This window comes from Apium graveolens, chromosome 7, assembly GCF_009905375.1.
Source record: "Apium graveolens cultivar Ventura chromosome 7, ASM990537v1, whole genome shotgun sequence".
NCBI classification, from domain to species: domain Eukaryota; kingdom Viridiplantae; phylum Streptophyta; class Magnoliopsida; order Apiales; family Apiaceae; genus Apium; species Apium graveolens.
Genome location: NC_133653.1, coordinates 269,215,855 through 269,235,733, shown reverse-complemented (window position 1 = coordinate 269,235,733; position 19,879 = coordinate 269,215,855). Strand labels below are relative to the sequence as shown.

The window sequence follows — 19,879 nt, the reverse complement described above, 5'->3', positions numbered from 1 at the left end:
TGAACAAATTTTATGGCTTAGGAAATAGAAAATGAAATTTCCGTATAAAATTGAACTGACAGGTCTAAATATTCAAGATTCTATAAGCAATTTGTTTTGCTGCATTGGTTGCGGACCTCCCCGTGGAAGGGAAAAAATTGAAGTAAACTGAATAAATCAAGAACAATACCTCAATATATTTGAAACCTTTTCTGTATAAATAAAATCAATGATCATCTAGTGAAAACAATATTCTTCTAGCATTTAACACTGCAGGAGAACCTTGCCTGGTTTTCTCTAAAATCTGCTTTATCAACAACTTCTCCATTTCATCACTGTCGTAGTCATTATCTCTATCATTGTTGTCATCAATTTCATTTGGCGAGATATTGCCATCTGCTTTTTGCTGGCTTCCAAATTCTGGTGATGCCTTCATGCTGGTGTCTGAATGGCATGGAATGAAATGGTTTTCCCAGTCATCTTCAATAGAATCCAAGTTTTGAACAAATGAACGCAAACTCTCTTCATGGTTGTTTTCGACCCCAGATGTTAAATATTCCTCATCGGATCCATTTACTTTGGTGAACTCATCATATGCCTCATTGTACGCATGTAGAGCATCATCTTCTAGATGTATAACTGCAACCTCATCAACTGCATTTATTTCTCTACCTGTTGGACTTCCCTGGGCAGAGGATAGTCCTGCTTCACCATTGGAGAACTGTCTCAAAGATTTTGCATGCTTTGATTCTACATTCTGGTTCTTCTTAACACTATTTTGAAGTGCCGTCTCAAGCTCCTTGACTCGTTCTTCTAATCTGTATTCAAGGACCTCGTGCAACCGTAAGCTCAGCTCTCTAGGGGACACTGCATAATTAATCATATGAGGAGTGGAGTTGCCAGTCCCGTCTCTATCAGCATAAGATTCGTCAGCAGCTTGTCTACCAAACATGTTGGCATTGAACTCCCCTTGGGCAATGTCTGGCACAGATTCCTCGTCAAGCTGCAAAGAAGTAATGGAATTACCATCTAAATTTAGTTGTAACAAGCTAACAACGATATGCTATAAGCCTTATATTTGCACTATACGAAGCAGATTAAAAAACAACAATGACAATCCTGGAGCTCTACAAAAAACGTTCCCCTTTAGGTGTTATGTTGCTTTGGAAGTTTTGCAAAGGTGTTGATATAGACCTCATTTGTCCTATGTAACCCAGCTAACTACAAGTTCCTTGGAAGTTAAACGAGTTGCTTCGTTTGGTTGCACAATCTGAGAATTGAGAAAAGTAACTTATAATTCCAAGAACTTGTGGTTACTTCAAATCAAAGGAACCCATTTACCTACCTTAGCCATGGCAACTACAAGTTACATAGCTAGTTTGGCTAAGGAATAACTTAACTTGCTTGAAAGTTAGTGTCCTACCTCAAAAGAACTACAAGTTTTTATGTACACGCAGCCAACAATAAAATGTGAATGACTTAAGATGCATAAAGTGTAAAGGACAAGAAAAGCAATGTACTTGTCCATAGTCCATACGGATGCTAACTACAAGCACTGGAGGTGAAATCAGAAAAAATCAAGATATATAAAGATATTATAAGAGAAAGTATGCTAAAAGAAACTAACAGAGAAACATTTCAACTCCTAGCAACCCCAATCCCCTCGACAGTTGTCTCACTCACAGTCTCAAACCTACAGAAAATCAGATACTCTAACCTTTTCCTCCAAGAAATCCTGTCCGAGGTCATGCCCCGGAGAGGACATAGACTGGGAGGGAGGGAGAGGAGGGAGGGAGGGAGAGGAGGGGTGGGGGGAGCCATTCTGAGAAGGATAAGAGGAGTTTCATTTAAGTGAGTTCACTTGTAATCAAGTTTACTATCAATATATAGTGTTGTGGATATTATTTAGAGTATGAGCCCATTATGTTACTTAACAGATATCATTTAATGCTCGAACCAATCCTACTCACTCGAGCTCATACTGTATGTTATCGTCCAAGCTTTATTCAGTTTCTATTATCAACATGTAGCAAAGCTTGATCATAATAAGTATTGTCAAATGTGGGCTTAAACTAGTGCGTGGCGCTACCAATTCCAATCAAGGATAACCTAGTCAAACCATTTGTCCTGGCACAGTGTTAATAATAGGTCAAAAATAAGAAGTTTTATGTACTGAACTGACTGCTGCCAGCCTATCACTGAAATGATGACAAAAATACCTGGTCTACTAAAATAGAATCTTGTTCCAATGTTGCTCTTAAGAATATTTATATTGCTCATCTACTTTCCAAGCAATACCATCTCAACATGCTAACAACAATCAGACTCTAGAAATGCCATCAAATTACAGGGAGAATATATAAATGCTCGGTGCCACTTAAAATACATGCTTACTTGTGCATCCAGTGTTGACGAGGTCATGTTCAGTTCGAGTGTGGCGAGTTCAGCTTCAAGCTCTGCTTCAATTTTCCTCATAGATTCCTCTTGTGCTATCTCATCACAATCTTCATGCTGACCTTCGGCTAACTGGCCAGACTTCTGTTCAGAAGAAAATGCATCTGCCTCTTCATCTTTGACAATGGTATCAATGGTATCTTCATGTACATCCTGTGATTCATGACCTTTAGCGAGAACCTCTTTGACAGTTATTGAATCTTTCATATCAAGTTCCTCCTGTAAATCTTGAACTAATTCTTCTGTTTGTTTCAACAAAGCACTCAATTTGTCAACCTCTTGTCTATATGACATGAGAGAGGACATTATACCTATAGATATCCCAAAACAGAAAAGCATTGCTCCATGAGATGTTCCTGCTCCAAGTGACACCTTGAAAAAGTTAGAACATGGAAAAACTGCAACTACCGCAACCCACAGGAAACACATAACACCAGAAAACAAGGGTTCCTACTAATATAAGTTTGACCACATTTTTTCCTTCATCCCAAGAGAGAAAATTTAGACAAAATTTAACTGCTTAATACATGTCCTTTTACATAAAAGATAAACTTCCATTCTGCCTCTCCTTTTAATATATAATAAAAATTAATAAATAAATATACATTAACTACCACTAACCCACACTTCTATTTGACAAACTTTTCATAGTTCTATTTTTTTTGCAGACTGTATGATGTTTAAAATTGATATTGTGATACTATGCTCAAATGTAAATAGTCTATAATCACCTTGTGAATCGAAGTATCTTGCACCGATTAAATTGCTGGAATTGCTCGGTCTTTTACCCTTGTCCTTGCCTGTCTTCACTTCACTGTTACTCCGACTTTTTGGTAGTGGAGGAACTCCGATGACTGATGCTTTCTCTTCTGAGTTAACTTCTATGTCTTTCTTACCTACAATCTCACTTAGCACAATGTTTGTTTGGGAACTTGTTCCGCTAATTATTCTACTTCCATCAGTCACGAGAAGCTGTCTCACAGTCGGTCTAGCTAGTGAAGAACTGGACTTTAGCATATAATCCTCCATTTCAGCATGATCCTTGTAAATTTGAGACATGAGGCAGCTTTGTAGAGAGTTTATAGGTTTAATGACTTCCCTGTTAGTTCTTCTAAGAATCCTCCTATTATAGAGGGACCCTATTTTTCTTGGAGAGGGTTTCAAAGATTCACCACTGTCTCCAACTTCATACTTGTTTAAGAATTTAGGAGATATACATGATTGAGAAATTACATCGCAGTCCTTGTAATTGTTCATTAGTTTGAATTCCTCACCATCAAGACCACTAGTAGAAGGCATGTTTGCAGTAGAATCGCCGTAGGAAACAGGGTCTCTTTCTCTGTTAAACTCTTTGCCTACATTTTTCCTACACCTCAACATACGGAAAGGACCTTTCTCTTCCTGTAACTGCGGTGACGATGACGACACTTCCAGATTAGAAAAACTATTACCACCAGAAGCTAAGTTGGATGTACTTGTCCCACTCTTCATTAAATCCTTCCAATGCTGGGCTACGTAACCAGCACCAGCAGCTGCTGCAACGACCCAAATATCCATAATCCCCCTATTTATCCCTCAAGCCAAAATGGCGGAAACCAAATATTATAATGCACTGTCACTTTCAATTCCTAGCATCAGGATCCTAAGATAAAACATTTGACTATTTATAATCTTGATAAAGCTATTCCACAACCCAAAAGCTGCAAACCCCTACAAATAAAGGGGGAAGACCCCTATCCCTGCTGTATCTATCACTTTAAAGAAACACCTTTCCAGCTCAAAACCAAGAACAGTAATTCTGAAAGAAATAACTACAGTTCGTAAAATCGAAGATCAACTTCCACAAAGAGCAAAACTCTCAGCATCAAGAAACGTGGAAAACAAACTTCAACTCCAACAAACTCTCACCAAAACAGTCAAATCTCACCACTTTCCAACCCAAAATCAAATGCAAACCCTAAATCCTGAAAACCATCAAAAACCCAAAATCAACACATCTTTCATTTCATCATAACTCTTAAAAACACTAAATCTAACACACACCCACTTCCACTTCACAAAAACCCCCACACTTCAAAACCCACAAGCCAGAAACACCAAAAAACCAAGAATTCACAACACAACTTCATAAAACCAAAAAATAAACAAAACCCATCAATAAAAATGACCCATTTATCATAAAAAAAACGCTTAAAGTCCACAACTTTACAAACAAATTAGTACTATTAGCTAAAATCAAGTGATGAAATGAGGAAAAGATAGTAAACTCACCTGCAAAACAAGCTGAGAAAGATGTGTAGATTGAAGTTAAGATGATGTAATAATAAGATGTCTTGTTGAAGGGTATGATTCTTTGGAATTATCAAACATTCACACCCACTGCCTCATTATCTACCCTTATTATTACATTTTTACATCTGTGTTTGTATGTATTGTGTGTGTATATACGGTCCGAAATTGTGTAGTTATGGTAGACTAGGCAAGTCTTTTAATTTGTAAGACATGTTTATTATGAATATAGTATTGAAAATAATCTTGGAGTGAGTTTATTTATATTATATAATGAGATAAATAAATATTTATCTTTACACTTGATGATTTCATATAAAAGCTTTATGTATGAGTCAAGAATGCATATGTATATAAAAAAGTTGATCTTAAAACAATATGTGCATTTTTAGAAAAGATATACCCTTATTGATATTTTTCAAAATATTGTATTCCTATATTTTATAAAAACATTTGAAGAAATATTGATCAAATATGTTTGCTAAGGATCAAGTATTTAAAAATTGTTGGTTCTCGTTTCGATTTTAAAAACCTTATCCAGTATAATTTTGAAAATCAATTTTGGATAAAATCTTTATAATAAATTGATATTCAACTTGTTAAAAAAAATCAATTTTATTTTTTTTATTATTACAATGATAATGTCATCGCTTCGATCAGAATTAAAACAATAACATATCACATATAGCGCGATGTATAAGATACAATGATGAGAATATTAGTGACTATAACATATAATAAATATGTGATTAACATAATCATTAATACGATATTTTTAACCGATATATCATATAGAGGATAATTTTAAGTGATTCATATATGGACATTTTGTCATATAAATTGTTACTTTATAGACAAAGATAAAAATGGAGACTTATTTACATCTTAATTCACTATTTTCATTTTGTTAACGACATGTTTGAAATATTGATATGGACAAGTCGAATCATTACTATTGTTGGGTGATAAAATTATGAGCAGAAAAACTCAGTTGTAAATGATCATTTTTTTATAAAAGATGGTTGAATTCGCTTCGTTTAATAGATTCAATAATAAATGTCAAAATAACAACATATCGATACCAAAAATTATGAAAATATAAATGGACTTCTATAAGATGATATCACGAAATATAAATATTGTAAATTACTAAAAGTTGACAATTAATAACAATATCATAATTTGTAGAAAAAAGAACATTGAGGTCCAATACATAAAATAATTATTTAAAAATAAAATAGATTTAAAAGAAAAAAGAAAAAGGCCAAAATTTCCTTTTTACATTTACCCAAACACAGCCTTAAAACCCATATAAGTCCCCCTTTTCTCCCCTCCACAATCTCCCAATTGAAAACCCTAACCCTAATTAAAAAATGGCCGCATCGCCGGAAAAGCGATGCCTTTACGAAATTCTCGGCCTCAATCTCGATTGCACCGCCGAAGAAATCCGATCCGCCTACAAAAAGCTCGCTCTTCAACGCCACCCCGATAAGCTCATGCGCTCCGGCTTATCTCAAGACGACGCTACGGCGTCGTTTCAAGAGCTCGTTAATGCATACGAAGTCTTGTCTGATCCCCGTGAACGCGCTTGGTATGATTCTCACCGGTCTCAGATTCTGTTTTCCAGCTCCAATAATGCTAATTCCGTTACTTCTATACCTAATTTGTTTAGTTTCTTTTCGAATAGCGTGTTTTCGGGTTTTTCGGATAGTGGTAAAGGGTTTTATAAGGTTTATGGGGAGATTTTTGATAAGATTTATATGAATGAGGTTAATTTTTCGAGGAAGTTAGGGGTAGGGGATGTGAAGGAGGCGCCGGTTTTGGGGAATTTGAAGAGTCCGTATACGCAAGTTAATGCGTTTTACGGGTATTGGTTAGGGTTTGTTACGGTGATGGATTTTGCTTGGGTTGATGAGTATGATTCTAAGGCGGGGGAGAATAGGAAAGTGAGGAGGTTGATGGAGGAGGAGAACAAGAAGGTGAGGAGGAAGGCGAAACGGGAGTATAATGAGACGGTTAGAGGGTTGGCGGCGTTTGCAAAGAAGAGGGATAAGAGGGTGATTGATATGGTGGTTAAGAGGAATGAGGAGATGGAGAAGAGGAAAGAGGAGGAGAAGGAGAGGAAGAGGGAGGCGGAGAGAGTGAGGGCTGAGAGGTTGAGGGCGTATAAGGAGCCTGAGTGGGCGAGTGTGGAGGTGGAGGAGGTGGAAGAAGTTGTGGAGGAGAGTGAGAAGAAGAATGAGTTTTATTGTGTGGCGTGTGGGAAGAAGTTTAAGAGTGAGAAGCAGTGGAGGAATCATGAGCAGTCGAAGAAGCATAAGGAGAAAGTGGCGGAGTTGAGGGAAGCTTTTGAGTATGAGGAGAGAATGAATAGGAACGGGAAAGAGGAAGAAGAAGAGAAAGTAGAAGATGAAGATGAAGAGGAGGATGAGACGGAAGGAAATGGGTTTGTCTCTGCCGATGATGGTACCGATGATGGTGCGGATGATCTTACGGAGCGGTTTGGGAATGGTTTTAGTGTTCTGGAGGAAGAAGGTAGTGGTGGTGTTGATGATGATGAGCAAGAAGAAGGTGAATCTAGCGGAGAAGAAGTTTTTGTTGATATTGATAACAGTGGTAATCTGAAAGGGAATTCTGAGAAGCTCCGGCTGGATGATGATGATGAGGCGACTATGCTTGAAGCAATGGTGTCAGGACACAAGAGTAAGAAGAATAAAAAAGGCAAAAATAAGGCTTCATCTTCAGAAGTTCATGTTGAGACTGATAGTGATGAGAACGAATTCATGGATTATAATAAGTGTAAGGGTACGAGAAGAAACAAAGGAAGTAGAAGACGTAAGGGCTTAAAGGTCGATGAAGAAGCAACAAAAGGTGCTGCTGCTGAAATCACTATCCAAGCTGTAGAGGAAGACTTTAGCATCTCGAGCAAGTCAAATAGATCTGATGAGGTAAAGGAAGCCGAATCTTTAAAAACAAGTAGTCAATCTGAGGAGAAAAATGTGCAAGTGGGCAGTTTAGTAGCAGAAGAGACAAAATCTCAATCTTCTGCTGGGGCAGGGACTAAAGGTCTTGAGAAGGATCGTAAGGGTTTGAAAGCAGCAGCTCAGAAGATTGTTGCTGATAAGAAAGACATAAATTATAAATCTAAGAACGCATCTAAAGGAAGGAAAAATAAGGTATGGATGTCCTTAATTATCCCAGTAGCCACACTTCAAATAAGTATTATCTACAAAATAAGACCATGTTCAATTGTATATATTGTGCATGTAGCTTAAAAATTAATAACTCTTCAGAAAATATAATAATAATATACCATGTATTTTAACAATAGATGGGGCTTTTAAGCAAATTGTAATTATTTTTACATCATACTCTATATAAAAATATATAAATTTATTTTTGTATATGTCAATATAGACAGTGATCCGGGCGACAACAATTGTCCTGCACTCTTACTCTTAAAAAGAGTGCAAAACTATTGTTCTCGGCCCAAAATGTGTTCTCGGCCCAAAATATACTATTATTGAATAAATGTATAAATTAAATAAATACTGTTGTTGACGGTAATTATTTAAATATGTAAACTGTATGTATATACCTGGTCTGTTGTAAACTTTACTATCATTAACTTCTCTCCGCTTTACCATGTCACTGCCACATCACTGTCATGTAAAGTTATTGTTCAATTTTTTTCGTACAGTGAGTTGAGGCGAGGCAAGATGAGATATGAATGGCTAGAGATAATAGAACTAGTGACCACTTTGATAATTATGTATATCCTTAAAGATCAGTTATCTCCAAGTTTTATTCAGTCAGGCTAATGTTGTTAATCTAGAGTAAATTGTTATCTGAATTAACCAACTTTATGAACACAGTTTATAAGATATTTGAAAGTTTGAGACTGTAATTTTCCTTCCAGATCATAATGTTTTTGGAATAGATTCCTCTACCTTGTCGATATGTTTGGTTCCTGGGGCTCAATCGGATTCTGAACCACCTTAAGATAAATTACAGAAGTCCCTTTTTCAAAGATGTGACTGGACATAAATTAGAAGTATCATCTGCCCCTTAAACATATGATCTTCGAAGCCGTTCGTGGAATTAAATTTGTTGTCTTGATGATTGAGATGTTGGGGTTTTTCAACCTTCCTTCCTTCTTTCTCTATGTTGCTGCTGTTCAAAGGTTCTGTCGGTCCATAAACCGGAAACAAGTGTTACTTTTGATTATTTTTGATACCTTTTGCTTGCATAGTTGAATTTTTCTAAAATGGAGAAGTCAAGATTATTTAAGAATATTTATTTAATAAAATTGCTTATACTCTTAAATTTATGGAGGCAAAATTATTGTCTAAATAGCTGTGTCACTTATATTCTCATATCTAATGATTTTTCTTTTTCCTATTTAGGCTTCATCAAAAACGTCTAGTAATAATGCTTGTGAAAAGTGTGGAGAGGAATTTGAATCAAGGTATCACTAAGCTCCTTTATTAATTATTTGCTAGTGTGGATATTTTCTGTTTTGTATATCCTACAAGTCCTGATCCTTATATTGGCGCTATTATTTTACAGGACTAAACTGCATAGGCATTTGGGTGAAACTGGTCATGCGAGTCTTAAATCACGCTGAGCATACTATTAGTTATATATACATATATTATATCAAATTGTAGAGCAGTTTAGGGTGTTGGTTGTCCCTTACTACTTGTTGCATTCACTGTGGCAAAGTAGGTCGAGGCATAGCATTTGTTCTTAGTTAATGTATGGAACAGATTTGTAAGAATTTGAAACCTGTGGAGGCACTCTTGCTGAATACTATACAAAAAATGTGCTCTGGACACAAGGTCACAAGGACAAGTATGTACGTGCAATTAAAAAATCACCAACAGGACGCCGCCTGCTTTGTTGGATTGCCTCTGTAAATTCCGGGACAGAGCTGAAGTCCTGTACAGATTGTTGTCTAATGTATTCCGCCAATTTTGATATACTTGATTCTTTTGTCAATCCAATAATAGCTTTGACATCAACCTTTATAGTTTTTAAAAGGTAATTTTCCTAGTAATAATATACATGTTCATTCATATTCGTCACACTAATTAAATTTCGACAATTGTCCGGCTACCAAGTAATTTTGCAATTGCAGTTAAACCTTGATAAATTAATACTTGATAAATTAATAACTTTGTTAAATTAACTGGACTCTTTATGTTAAATTAATAATTCGCTAAATTTATAACATAATATTTTTTTATAAATACACATAAGCATGATTGTAAAAATCGGTAATCAGTATTAATCGATTTAGGTACCGATTAGGGATTAATCGGCAAATCGGGGATTAATCGGAACAAAAATCGAATATATTTAAAATTTTTAATAATATTTAATATATTTACCTTATTTGTAATGAAATATATAATTCAAAAATAATTTATAAATATTAATCGGATTTAAAAAAATAGATCGACCAAATATTTTTTAAGGATTAATCGGTGATTTTTTTAAAAATCGGAGATTTTTAGAAAACTACATATAAGTCTCATATAATATATAAATTAATAATTACATATTATATCAATATTATAGATTTCTAGGATGCATTTTAATAGTAAGCCTCAATTGTAACCTGCTTCTTTTTAAAATTGATGTCGACTTTTATCTTGAATATTTCTTAATGCATTCTGGAGCTCTGATTCATGTTACAAGAGAAAATTAGGTAATGTAATTGTTGATTTAAGTACATCTTTTCCTGAGATCGGCTCCAAATGTGTAATTAGTTAAATAAGGTCCCTTTTATTGTTGTGGTAAATAGGACGTCTAGAAAAGAAAGATAGAACCCTACTTGAATCATTTTGAGAACTTCAGAACCTTACGTAATCTAATTAAATAAGTGAATCCTTTCAATTTACTAAAATTCATAAATATTTCTTTTTAAGAGATGAAAATAAATTATTATTCTGAGAATTGTATATATTATAAAATTCTAAATAATATATCTCGATAAATTAATAAATTATTAATATATCGATAAATGAAATAAATTATTAATTTATCGATATATTAATATTTCGATTAATTAATAATTTTTCACGATCCCAAAGGTATTAATTTATCGAGATTTTACTGTGTTTTGTTACAAGTTTTGGGTTATTTAACATTAATGGAAAATAAAAGAAGTGTACAATTAATTATTTGTCATAAAAAAATGAAAAACACAAACATGCAAAGCTGAAAAAGTCCAATGCATGAAACCCAACTATATAATTAGGTCTTGGCCTTAATTTTCAACAAACAATTTGGAACGTAATGATGATGAATGATTCAGAGATGAACCTAATGATGAATGATTCAGAGAAGAAGAACGAAGGAGAACGAGGAGTAAGCGAGAAAATTAGCAGCAACGAAGAAGAACACGTGGTCGTCGCTGGTGATTTGGAGAAGAAGCTGTCTCTGTCAGAGAATCAGAAGAAGAAGAAGAATAAGTTTCAAATACATAAACCCTAGCTAATTGAATTCAATTCAATTCAATTGATTGTATACAGGTTATACTCTTTTGACTGGTGGTAATAAAACTCTTTTGAGTGATGAAGATGTTGATTTTTATAAGTCGCTTGACGCCTCCAACCAAAAATATGATGATGCTCATAAACAAAAACAAGATCAGCATCATCCTCCTGTCGAAATATATGGCAACATGGATGATCTTGCAGCTATGCGACGTTTTGTGATTTCTAAGCGATCAAATTTGCCCAAATCTTATTGTTGATTGCCTCTCGCTTGTAATCATTAGTTCGCTTTACAAGCTTTACTGCTTTGCTTGAAAACTGTCTAAACATTGAATTCTGTTTATTTCCTGTTTTCCTATGTTTGATTAATGATCAGATTTTACATTTACGTGTTATCAACTCTACTTAATCTTATATGTATTTCTTAGCGAATCATTCATGGTTATGGAAGATTGGCAAGTTCAAGCTTACCCACTTCTTATTTTCCAATGACATTCTACTATTTAGTCGTGGGGGATTCAACCTCTATTAACTTGTTGTTAGATGCAGTTGATGAGTTCTCGGTGATTTCAGGACTTTAAGTTAATCCCAGAAAATGTACTAGTCTTTTCTGTAATGTGCCTCTTACAGTGATTAGTAATGCTCTTAATTGTTCAGGATTTGCATGGGGAGAGCTGCCTCTAAAATTTTTAGGATCACCTTTTGGTGTTAATGCTGCTTCTTGTCAACCTCTAATCGAGAGTCTTTGCTCAAGAATTTTACACTGGACTTCTAAATTCATCTCTCAAGCTGGTCGTCTTCTACTGGTACGATCTGTCCTCTTTGCAGTGCAAAATTATTGGGTTTCGTTTTTGATTGTTCCTACCTAAGAGCATTCTTCACAAGATCCTGCCAAGAAATGTTTAGGATCCTACTTAGAAGAGAGGTCCATTCCTGATATGTTAAGAAATTCTAAGGATTGCACATTTGAGGTCAGACTGCCAAGAAATTCTAAGTATTAGTAATGATTTAGCAGTACCTAGAACAAGTTAAATCTGAGATGTTAAGAACTTTTAATCGATCTGTGTCTCACAGTCATATGGTCTTTTATACACATGTGTACATATATGGTTTCTTCATCCGATCCATCAAGTGGTTTTCCTTGAAAATCTTCTGCCTGCATCAATTTTTTGATCAATGTGTAGTGCAAATATATTGTTTTATTAGGTTGACTTGATTTCATATTAAGTAATGAGAATAAAGTTTCTGAGATTACCTCAGTTCCCTGAGGTAATATTAAGTAATGAGAATAAAATCTTCTTCTTTTTCTTCTTGTTGATCTTTGGAGATGTTAAGCTCCTGAGTTTTACCTACGATATGAATGAGTATAACGTACGTGCGAAAACACAACTAAATGATTTAGTATACGTATTAATCGAGAACAATATGAATGTCTTTGTGCTGGTTATAAGCGAGCAAGACTTGCGCTCAGGGTCCTAAAAATTTCAACTTAATTTAGGAAATATAAATGAATTTGCATAGTATACGTATGTTAGAATTTTTGAGTAGGCGAGCAAAACTTCCGCTGATTGATAATTTAAGGACACTGTTGGTGCTCTTGTTTTTGTTAATTGCCCTAAATCTTGATTTATGACATGATTTAAGGAACCTGTTTGCTCTTATATTACATTTTTTTTTTATCGTAGATAACCCGCAGCCGCTATACTTAGGGTGCGCACTGGGTAAACCCTACGGGCTCACGTAATAGCCTGCAAACCACGTGAACCAAGGTAAACCGCATTTAAGCGAAAGGCTCTGGCTCAGGAGGCATAATCATAAATTCTCCTCCCGTGGGATTCGAACCTGTGACCAAGAGGATAGTTTTCCTCTCTTTGACCAACTGAGCCAACCCTTACGGACCTTATATTACATATTTCAATAGCATGAAAATCGATAATTCTTATGCAGTGGGTAATATAGTTCTGGAGATGATCCTGGAGGTTGAGGATATCATCGCGAGGTCTCTGGTTTCGATTTTTTTTCATGTTGTTAAAATTTATTAATGTCTGTTGTGGTATAGTCTCTGCTGTAGAGAATACAGTGAGAGTACTGACATGACAATGGCTGACAAAGAAGTTCTGTCAGAATGCTAGAGACACTGGCTAGGTTTAAAATTACAACAATTTTATCTGATTTTCTACTGTTATTTTTATCTCAAAATTGAAATTATTTTTCAAATTCAGGACTCTAGTTAAAGAAGGGAGTAAAATTATTACATAAAGCTATATACATTCAGTTTTGTTCATCTTGCCAATGATCCTTATTATCCATGTACATTGCACTCAACTAAGCTAGAACAGGAAAAAGCTCCAGACCAGCTCTTCATTATTTCATAATTTCTTAGCTAAATCTTTTTTAGTTTGGAGTCCAAGAAGTTGCATTTAGAAGTAAGCTAGTTTTTCTTTTCAGAGTAGCTCCTAATACCTCATTCATGTCCAAATCTTCTGGATTTAGTCCATCTGGCACTTGCCAATTGAAATGATACAATAGTAAAGCAAGAGGTAACTCCATTGTAGCTATGCCAAATGCTATTCCAGGGCATGATCTCCTTCCTCCTCCGAATGGAACATAATTAGGATTCGTGCCATTGTAATCGATAGATTTGTTCATGAATCTTTCGGGTTCAAAACTTTCTGCATTTGGCCAATTTGCAGGATCACGATGTATAGCCCATGCGTTTACCATAAGCTTGGTTCTCACAGGAATACTGTATCCTTCAACTTCACATTGTTCTCTGCATTCTCTAGGAAGTAAGAGAGGAGCTGGTGGATGGAGTCTTAGAGTTTCTTTGATTACAAGCTTTAAGTAACTTAAACCTTGAAGATCAACTTCTCGTATTTTTGGCTTCCCCTTGAAGGCCTCTCTAACTTCGGTTTGTGCCTTCTCCATCACTTTAGGGTTTCTTATTAATTCCGACATGGCCCAATCAAGTACTACTGCAGCCGTGTCAGTTCCAGCTGTAAGCATGTCCTGCAAACCATGACAAGCTGTAATCAGTCCCTGTCCCGAGATGCATGCAAGAAGTGCAAAGACACAGATCCCTCTGAAATCGAACTGACATTGCCTACCAGTACAAAACAAACAATATGAAAACTTACAGAAATGATGCCTTGAATGTTCTTAGAGGTGATGCGAAACTGAAGGCCACCTTTATCGCGAACTCTCAGAAGAACATCAACAAGATCTTCCTCGCCAGCTACACAACCATTTTCATCTTTTGTCCTGGCCCTTTTTTCTTCATGCTCCTTGATGATGTTGTAGAAGATCTCATGCAACTGACTCCGAATCTTCAACAATTTAGATTTCAATCCGCTAACATTGTGAAGAAATGTATAAGAAGGAAACAAGTCAGCTATATCAAATCCATTCCCCAGAGCGGTCATTTTGTCAATTAAATGAACCAACTCATCTTGATACTTGCTTCTTTGTCCGATGGCTGCACGACATGTTATAGCATTAGCCAATGAACCAAACTTGTGAGTAAGATTTATCGGAGAATCCAACGAGCTCTTAATAGATTCAACAAGCTTCCACCCTTCATCCTCCCTGATTGACTGAAACGAATTAACTTTAGTTGCGGTGAGAAGCTCAACAGTACATATCTTCCTCATTTGCCTCCAATAATCGTCATACTCATTGAACACTACATCTTTACAACCCTCCAACATAATCTTGCTCACTAGAATTAGTGAACGATTCGAAAATGCAAGATCATGAGTTTTCATTACCTCTTTAGCTATAGCTGATGATGACACAACAACGACCGGAACTTCAGCAAATTGTAAGTGCATGATTGGTCCATATTTCTTGGACAAATCAGTTATTACACGATGCTGTACTTCTCCGGCTAGTTGAAGAATGTTTCCGATTATAGGAAGTTTTCGTGGTCCAGGAGGCAATTTTCGAGAAGATTTGATAGCTTTTTCGGATATAAAGAAGAGGATGAAGAGAATTGAGAGGACACAGATGAAAGATTGTACATCCATTTGAGTTCAAGAAAGTGAAGAGAACGAATGAGTTATCTTGGACATACATTTTCTTTATATATAACAAAACACAAGATGATGCCCACAAGTAAATAAGATGTGTAATTTCAAAACTAGGCTGCTCTAATATTAGTTCAGGAATCACAATCTGACACCAGTAAGTACTGTAATATTTCAAAAACAGGATGCTCACAAACTTTTTCAAATTGAAGTCTGAACGTTTACAAAGAAGTTCTAGATTTTAAATGAATGGCTACTTGACAATTACGTAAATCGTTTTAAATTTCGGTAGTACAAAATGAATATGACATGATAACTTCATACAAAATACCATATTTTTTCCAGAAGATTATTATGATCGAAATAGGAGATCACAGAGATTGTTTTTCCATCCAACCTGGTTGCCTGTGCTGGCAGTAATAGTGATAAGAATTCACGAAACTGCCCTTAACAGATAATACATGGGCAGATTAGCACGAAACTGCCTTGAACAGGAACAAATTAGCACGAAAACAACACAGGGAATAATAGCCAACAATTAATCTCAAGTGCAGCAACAGTCAAAGTTAAAAAAATCCACTGCCTGCCTCGCAATATAGGAAAGGTAAATGTTCGATCAACCAATAATCACAGAAATGGCAAGTTTTCTAGAGTTAAGTTGTTAAACACTAATCTAGCTTTCAGAAATAACCAACCCTTTTCAAATCATTGGACTTCTGAGAGTTGCTTCCCTGTCCAAGGTACACGAGCCTACCTGCAAAACATTCAGTTTAAATTCACTTGCAAAGTAAGCTCCATAAAGCTACTACATTCTTTAACATGTAGATTATTTCATAATTCTTCTAGGAGAAAGACAAGTCATACTTGTGTATCCATCCGTATGGTGTGAAAAAACTCAATCCTCTATTATAGAAGCGTTATATTGTAAGTGGGAATTTATAAGGAGGGTCTATAGGGTAGGTTGGTACTCCGATAGGGTTTAACAGAGATGGATCAGGAAGGTAGAGCTTTGTATACGAGAAGCACGGTGGGAGAATCGACAGAGTGAACTTCAAAAACTTGTATGAAAGATTAAGGTAAAACATACCATGTCTACGGATGGCGACCTCTCTTATGCGCCGGACGATACCACCGATTGGGTCCGAAAATATTTTCGTCTCCAGATTTCCCTCCAAATACAAGATTGACCTACAAACCCGGAAAAAAAAAATTTGTGTTAGGCTTGTGAGACAGTATACAAGACGAAATATTAACATTACAGCCATGTACTTTGACTGACAGTAGGTAACTGCTAAAGAAAATATTACAGCCATGTACTTCGAAGTTCGACTAACACATAGGTGGCTGCTAAATTAAGACCTTCCTGTCCGCTTTGCACAAATGACTTAAATACAAAGCATAGCATTCCAGTTGATAGCTGCATAAGTACAAGGTATCTGATGATAATTGCGCTAAAAGATTGCACCAGAAATTATATATAATTTAATATTGTAAACATTTATACTCCTGAATAGGTGTGCTTGTTTATACTCATTTGCTAAAACTTCATGAGGCACATTCTGTATTCGCAATAAATTGCACCAATATAATAAATTATAAACTCAACTTGAAAAAGTATTTTACATGATTGATGGGCATCACCAAGTACATGAGCATTAAAATGTCGAAGTACTTTACATGCATAATTGCATAATCGAACGAAGTCCAATAGGATATCAGATAAAATGTAGCCAAAAGTGCATTAATGACAATGAATGATTTGAAACTAACAGAACACCGAGTGAAAGAGCAAATATTTAAAACGAAGGTGTCAGATTATCCGTCTCATGAACAAGTTTTTAGATGTTTCACGAAATTGAGCGCAAAAATATTTCCTAACTCATTAAGGGAACTCTCTAATTTATGCACAACGGACTAGCCCCAATAAGTGCTACACATTCGGGCCAAAAGAATGCCATGTCATGATAGAAAACCTTGTCAGCTCTATCAAATAGATACATGAGCTTCTAACTCGTGTAGGGTGACATATTCTGCAGGATCAGTCAAGACGTCAAGTGCTCTAAAGAGTTATAGTTCTTTCTCTCCATCCCAATGACCCAACCATATAAGTGGAAAACAAATGATTTAACACTGAGCAGCAACAATTTATATACAAGTGCATCTTAACAACCACGGGTTTACTTGATAACAATATATTGAAAAAATTGCCGTTACTTGGCTTTCCAAAGATACTTGAGATGTTAACTTCTTAAAATAATTAATTTTAAAAAAAACTCACCCAGGAGTGACATGTTTAATGGCAACATCTCCCAACTTCTCCCCATAGATTGTAACACGATGCCACTGGATTGAACTTAGATTAGCATAATCTTTTGGGTCTTCATTCTCCGACGGCTTCCAATTATTCTTAATTCCTCCTGTTCCTATTGACAGTATCGTCACAGTACTCCCGTTCCTCAGTTTCTTCTGAAATGGAGTCTGGCCCACTTGCCCCACAAGTATAGCCTGATTGCACACAAAATTAACATCTCAAAATCAATTACACTATGTCAACTAAGCATATCAATAGGCCCCTATAAATGTGAAACCCCAGTCAATATCTAATCCTCCAAAATATACAATACAGGGTTAGGTTAACATACAGAGTAACACAACAGGACTAAGAACATTTTTATGAGGTTAAGCTGGCACTACTATACTAACCTGTTTCAGAACTATATAAACTGAATACATTAGCTTCACCTACTCCCAAGAAACTTAAAAATTTCCTTGCAACAATTTTCGGCTATTAACATTCAACATGCTTACACAAAGTACAAAATTCTAAACAAATTCCCTTTGTTCCCTTTTTCCTGTGATTTCCTTCACGGTACTTGTTATCAACATGATAATCAACATGATTAGGGGAATCAATTACAGCGTGACTTTATCCAACATGATAATCAACCTGGTTCACTCTCTCCCAATTATGAGTAATACTACCTTAATCTTTGAGATTATAAACTTTCCCAATTCAGTAATTTTCTCATGCTAAACAGTAAACACTAGCACTTCAAATTTATTCTACTTTTCAACTCTGATATTAATGCATTTATCGAATTGCACTCCATCGTTAAGTAATGTACCTTAAAATTGAGCTTCGAGATTTCCTAGGGCCTTCAACCACTAGTATCTCAAAAAATTCATACACTTTCCATATTATTGTGATAGTTTAAAAATACTTCAATAATCGACTCAACAAAACAATGTGATAACAGTTCCTTTTCTTAATGATTGTATTAGCATGCTAATTTTTTTTCTTACATTAGTGCATGTTATTCCCTATATCTTTTGTTTATCAACATTTACATAATAATCGTATTCGTATACCATCACCGCTTAAGTCTTACCTATTTAAGCAAGCATTTTTGTAAAAGAGCTTCTTTACTTTTATCCTACTTTCATCCTTCACATAAATAAGGTCCGCCTACATCTTACCATTTCCAGACCTTACTCTACTACGAGCAGTCGAGCACACAAAGATTCTGTTTTGATTAAACTAATTAAAGTAGAGCACGTAGTCTCGAATTTCCTAACACGAAACATAATGTATTCAATCTGTAAACACATTGCAGTTCTTATAAAAAAAGAAAAGACATGTTATCATTCTAGATTATGTTTCACTATTCTCGCGGTAAAATGTGTTTTTCACCGAGCAGTAAAAATAAAAGAATATAAATCCTTATAAATGCGTATTTATAATTATTTTAATCACGAAAATATTATTCTCGATGTTCTCACGCTAAAACGTATTTTCCGTCAGACCCGAATAAAATAAAAGAATGTAGACCTTATAAATGCCGTAATCGAGGCCCTTTTCGATCGGGTACTCAACAGCAGCAGGTCTGTGAGAGCCTTCCACCTCGGGAACTGAGTCAGTTAATGAGTCAACTACTGAGTCAAGTGGCGAGTCAACTACATTTTCCACTTCTAAATCGGACGCGTTTCTCGACGAATCAGAGCAATACGAGAGAGAAGAGAGATTAATAGTGGTAATAGGAGATAGTTTTGTACGAGAGATTGAGAAAAGTGAACGAAATAGAGTTCTTGAGAGTGAAGATGCCATTGATTTTAATGGTGAAAATGTTGAGTTTGAGCCCTAGAATTGGGAAGATTAGGGGAAAATTAACGGCTGTGATTGATTGGGTTTGGGAGATGAGGGTCGTCCACCGTTGATCGTTGATGAAAATGGGTTGCTCTTTTTTATGACTCACTAACACTGATCTTAAAACCAAATTAACAAAGAAGTAAACACGTAAAATATGAGAAATGAAACAAAATGTCATTTATGTGCCTTAAAATGCCCAAAATGTTATTTTTGATAATAATGACCCGAAATGTTATTTCATAACGGCATTTCATCTAGTCTATTATATTTTTTTTTCAAAAATCAAAACAATACATTGTGTTCCGTTTTGGCATTTTATTTTTTTTATAATATGCAAAACGTTAGTTGAAGCAGTATTTTGGCTCTAAACGTTACATCATTTAGCGTTTTATACCAAAAAGTTACTTTATCTACCGTTTTGCGTATATTAAAAAGAAAAATCAAAGTGCCAAAACACTACACAAAGTACCGTTTTGGGTCTT

The 19,879-nt window shown here is 35.4% G+C and overlaps 4 protein-coding genes across 4 annotated transcripts; 1 reads left to right on the top strand and 3 right to left on the bottom strand.

The window, feature by feature from the left end:
* Positions 1–148: 148 nt before the first annotated feature.
* On the bottom strand, positions 149–4,890 carry LOC141672709 (uncharacterized). Its single transcript, XM_074479356.1, has 4 exons — positions 4,705–4,890; positions 3,165–4,397; positions 2,374–2,789; positions 149–982 (listed from the first exon to the last, which is right to left on the bottom strand). The coding sequence occupies exons 2-4, from the start codon at positions 3,988–3,990 to the stop codon at positions 206–208; spliced, it is 2,019 nt and encodes a 672-aa protein (XP_074335457.1). The 5' UTR covers positions 3,991–4,397; positions 4,705–4,890; the 3' UTR covers positions 149–205.
* Positions 4,891–6,028: 1,138 nt separating this feature from the next.
* On the top strand, positions 6,029–9,746 carry LOC141671342 (DNAJ protein JJJ1 homolog). The gene is made up of 3 exons (XM_074477548.1): positions 6,029–7,898; positions 9,129–9,190; positions 9,292–9,746. Exons 1-3 carry the CDS (start codon positions 6,096–6,098, stop codon positions 9,347–9,349), a joined length of 1,923 nt encoding a protein of 640 aa, XP_074333649.1. The 5' UTR covers positions 6,029–6,095; the 3' UTR covers positions 9,350–9,746.
* Positions 9,747–13,450: 3,704 nt separating this feature from the next.
* Positions 13,451–15,622, bottom strand: LOC141671769 (cytochrome P450 CYP71D313-like). The gene is made up of 2 exons (XM_074478111.1): positions 14,363–15,622; positions 13,451–14,234 (listed from the first exon to the last, which is right to left on the bottom strand). Exons 1-2 carry the CDS (start codon positions 15,248–15,250, stop codon positions 13,620–13,622), a joined length of 1,503 nt encoding a protein of 500 aa, XP_074334212.1. The 5' UTR covers positions 15,251–15,622; the 3' UTR covers positions 13,451–13,619.
* A 148-nt stretch (positions 15,623–15,770) lies between these two features.
* LOC141671770 (single-stranded DNA-binding protein, mitochondrial-like) lies at positions 15,771–19,527 on the bottom strand. Its single transcript, XM_074478112.1, has 4 exons — positions 19,080–19,527; positions 17,529–17,755; positions 16,338–16,438; positions 15,771–16,004 (listed from the first exon to the last, which is right to left on the bottom strand). Exons 1-4 carry the CDS (start codon positions 19,353–19,355, stop codon positions 15,931–15,933), a joined length of 678 nt encoding a protein of 225 aa, XP_074334213.1. The 5' UTR covers positions 19,356–19,527; the 3' UTR covers positions 15,771–15,930.
* Positions 19,528–19,879: the final 352 nt, after the last annotated feature.

What these genes read in the sequence shown, in the direction of transcription:
- LOC141672709 (XM_074479356.1), bottom strand. Translation starts at nt 3,990, where the DNA reads ATGGATATTTGGGTCGTTGCAGCAGCTGCTGGTGCTGGTTACGTAGCC. An exon ending in AAGATACTTCGATTCACAAG is followed by an intron (nt 2,790 to 3,164) that starts GTGATTATAGAC and finishes CACTTGGAGCAG; the next exon opens with GAACATCTCATGGAGCAATG. An exon ending in CGTCAACACTGGATGCACAA is followed by an intron (nt 983 to 2,373) that starts GTAAGCATGTAT and finishes ACTTCTTTGCAG; the next exon opens with CTTGACGAGGAATCTGTGCC.
- LOC141671342 (XM_074477548.1), top strand. Translation starts at nt 6,096, where the DNA reads ATGGCCGCATCGCCGGAAAAGCGATGCCTTTACGAAATTCTCGGCCTC. An exon ending in CTAAAGGAAGGAAAAATAAG is followed by an intron (nt 7,899 to 9,128) that starts GTATGGATGTCC and finishes TTTCCTATTTAG; the next exon opens with GCTTCATCAAAAACGTCTAG. An exon ending in GGAGAGGAATTTGAATCAAG is followed by an intron (nt 9,191 to 9,291) that starts GTATCACTAAGC and finishes ATTATTTTACAG; the next exon opens with GACTAAACTGCATAGGCATT.
- LOC141671770 (XM_074478112.1), bottom strand. Translation starts at nt 19,355, where the DNA reads ATGGCATCTTCACTCTCAAGAACTCTATTTCGTTCACTTTTCTCAATC. An exon ending in TCGATTACGGCATTTATAAG is followed by an intron (nt 17,756 to 19,079) that starts GTCTACATTCTT and finishes GTGTGCAATCAG; the next exon opens with GCTATACTTGTGGGGCAAGT. An exon ending in GGTCGCCATCCGTAGACATG is followed by an intron (nt 16,005 to 16,337) that starts GTATGTTTTACC and finishes AATGTTTTGCAG; the next exon opens with GTAGGCTCGTGTACCTTGGA.
- LOC141671769 (XM_074478111.1), bottom strand. Translation starts at nt 15,250, where the DNA reads ATGGATGTACAATCTTTCATCTGTGTCCTCTCAATTCTCTTCATCCTC. An exon ending in ACATTCAAGGCATCATTTCT is followed by an intron (nt 14,235 to 14,362) that starts GTAAGTTTTCAT and finishes CATGGTTTGCAG; the next exon opens with GACATGCTTACAGCTGGAAC.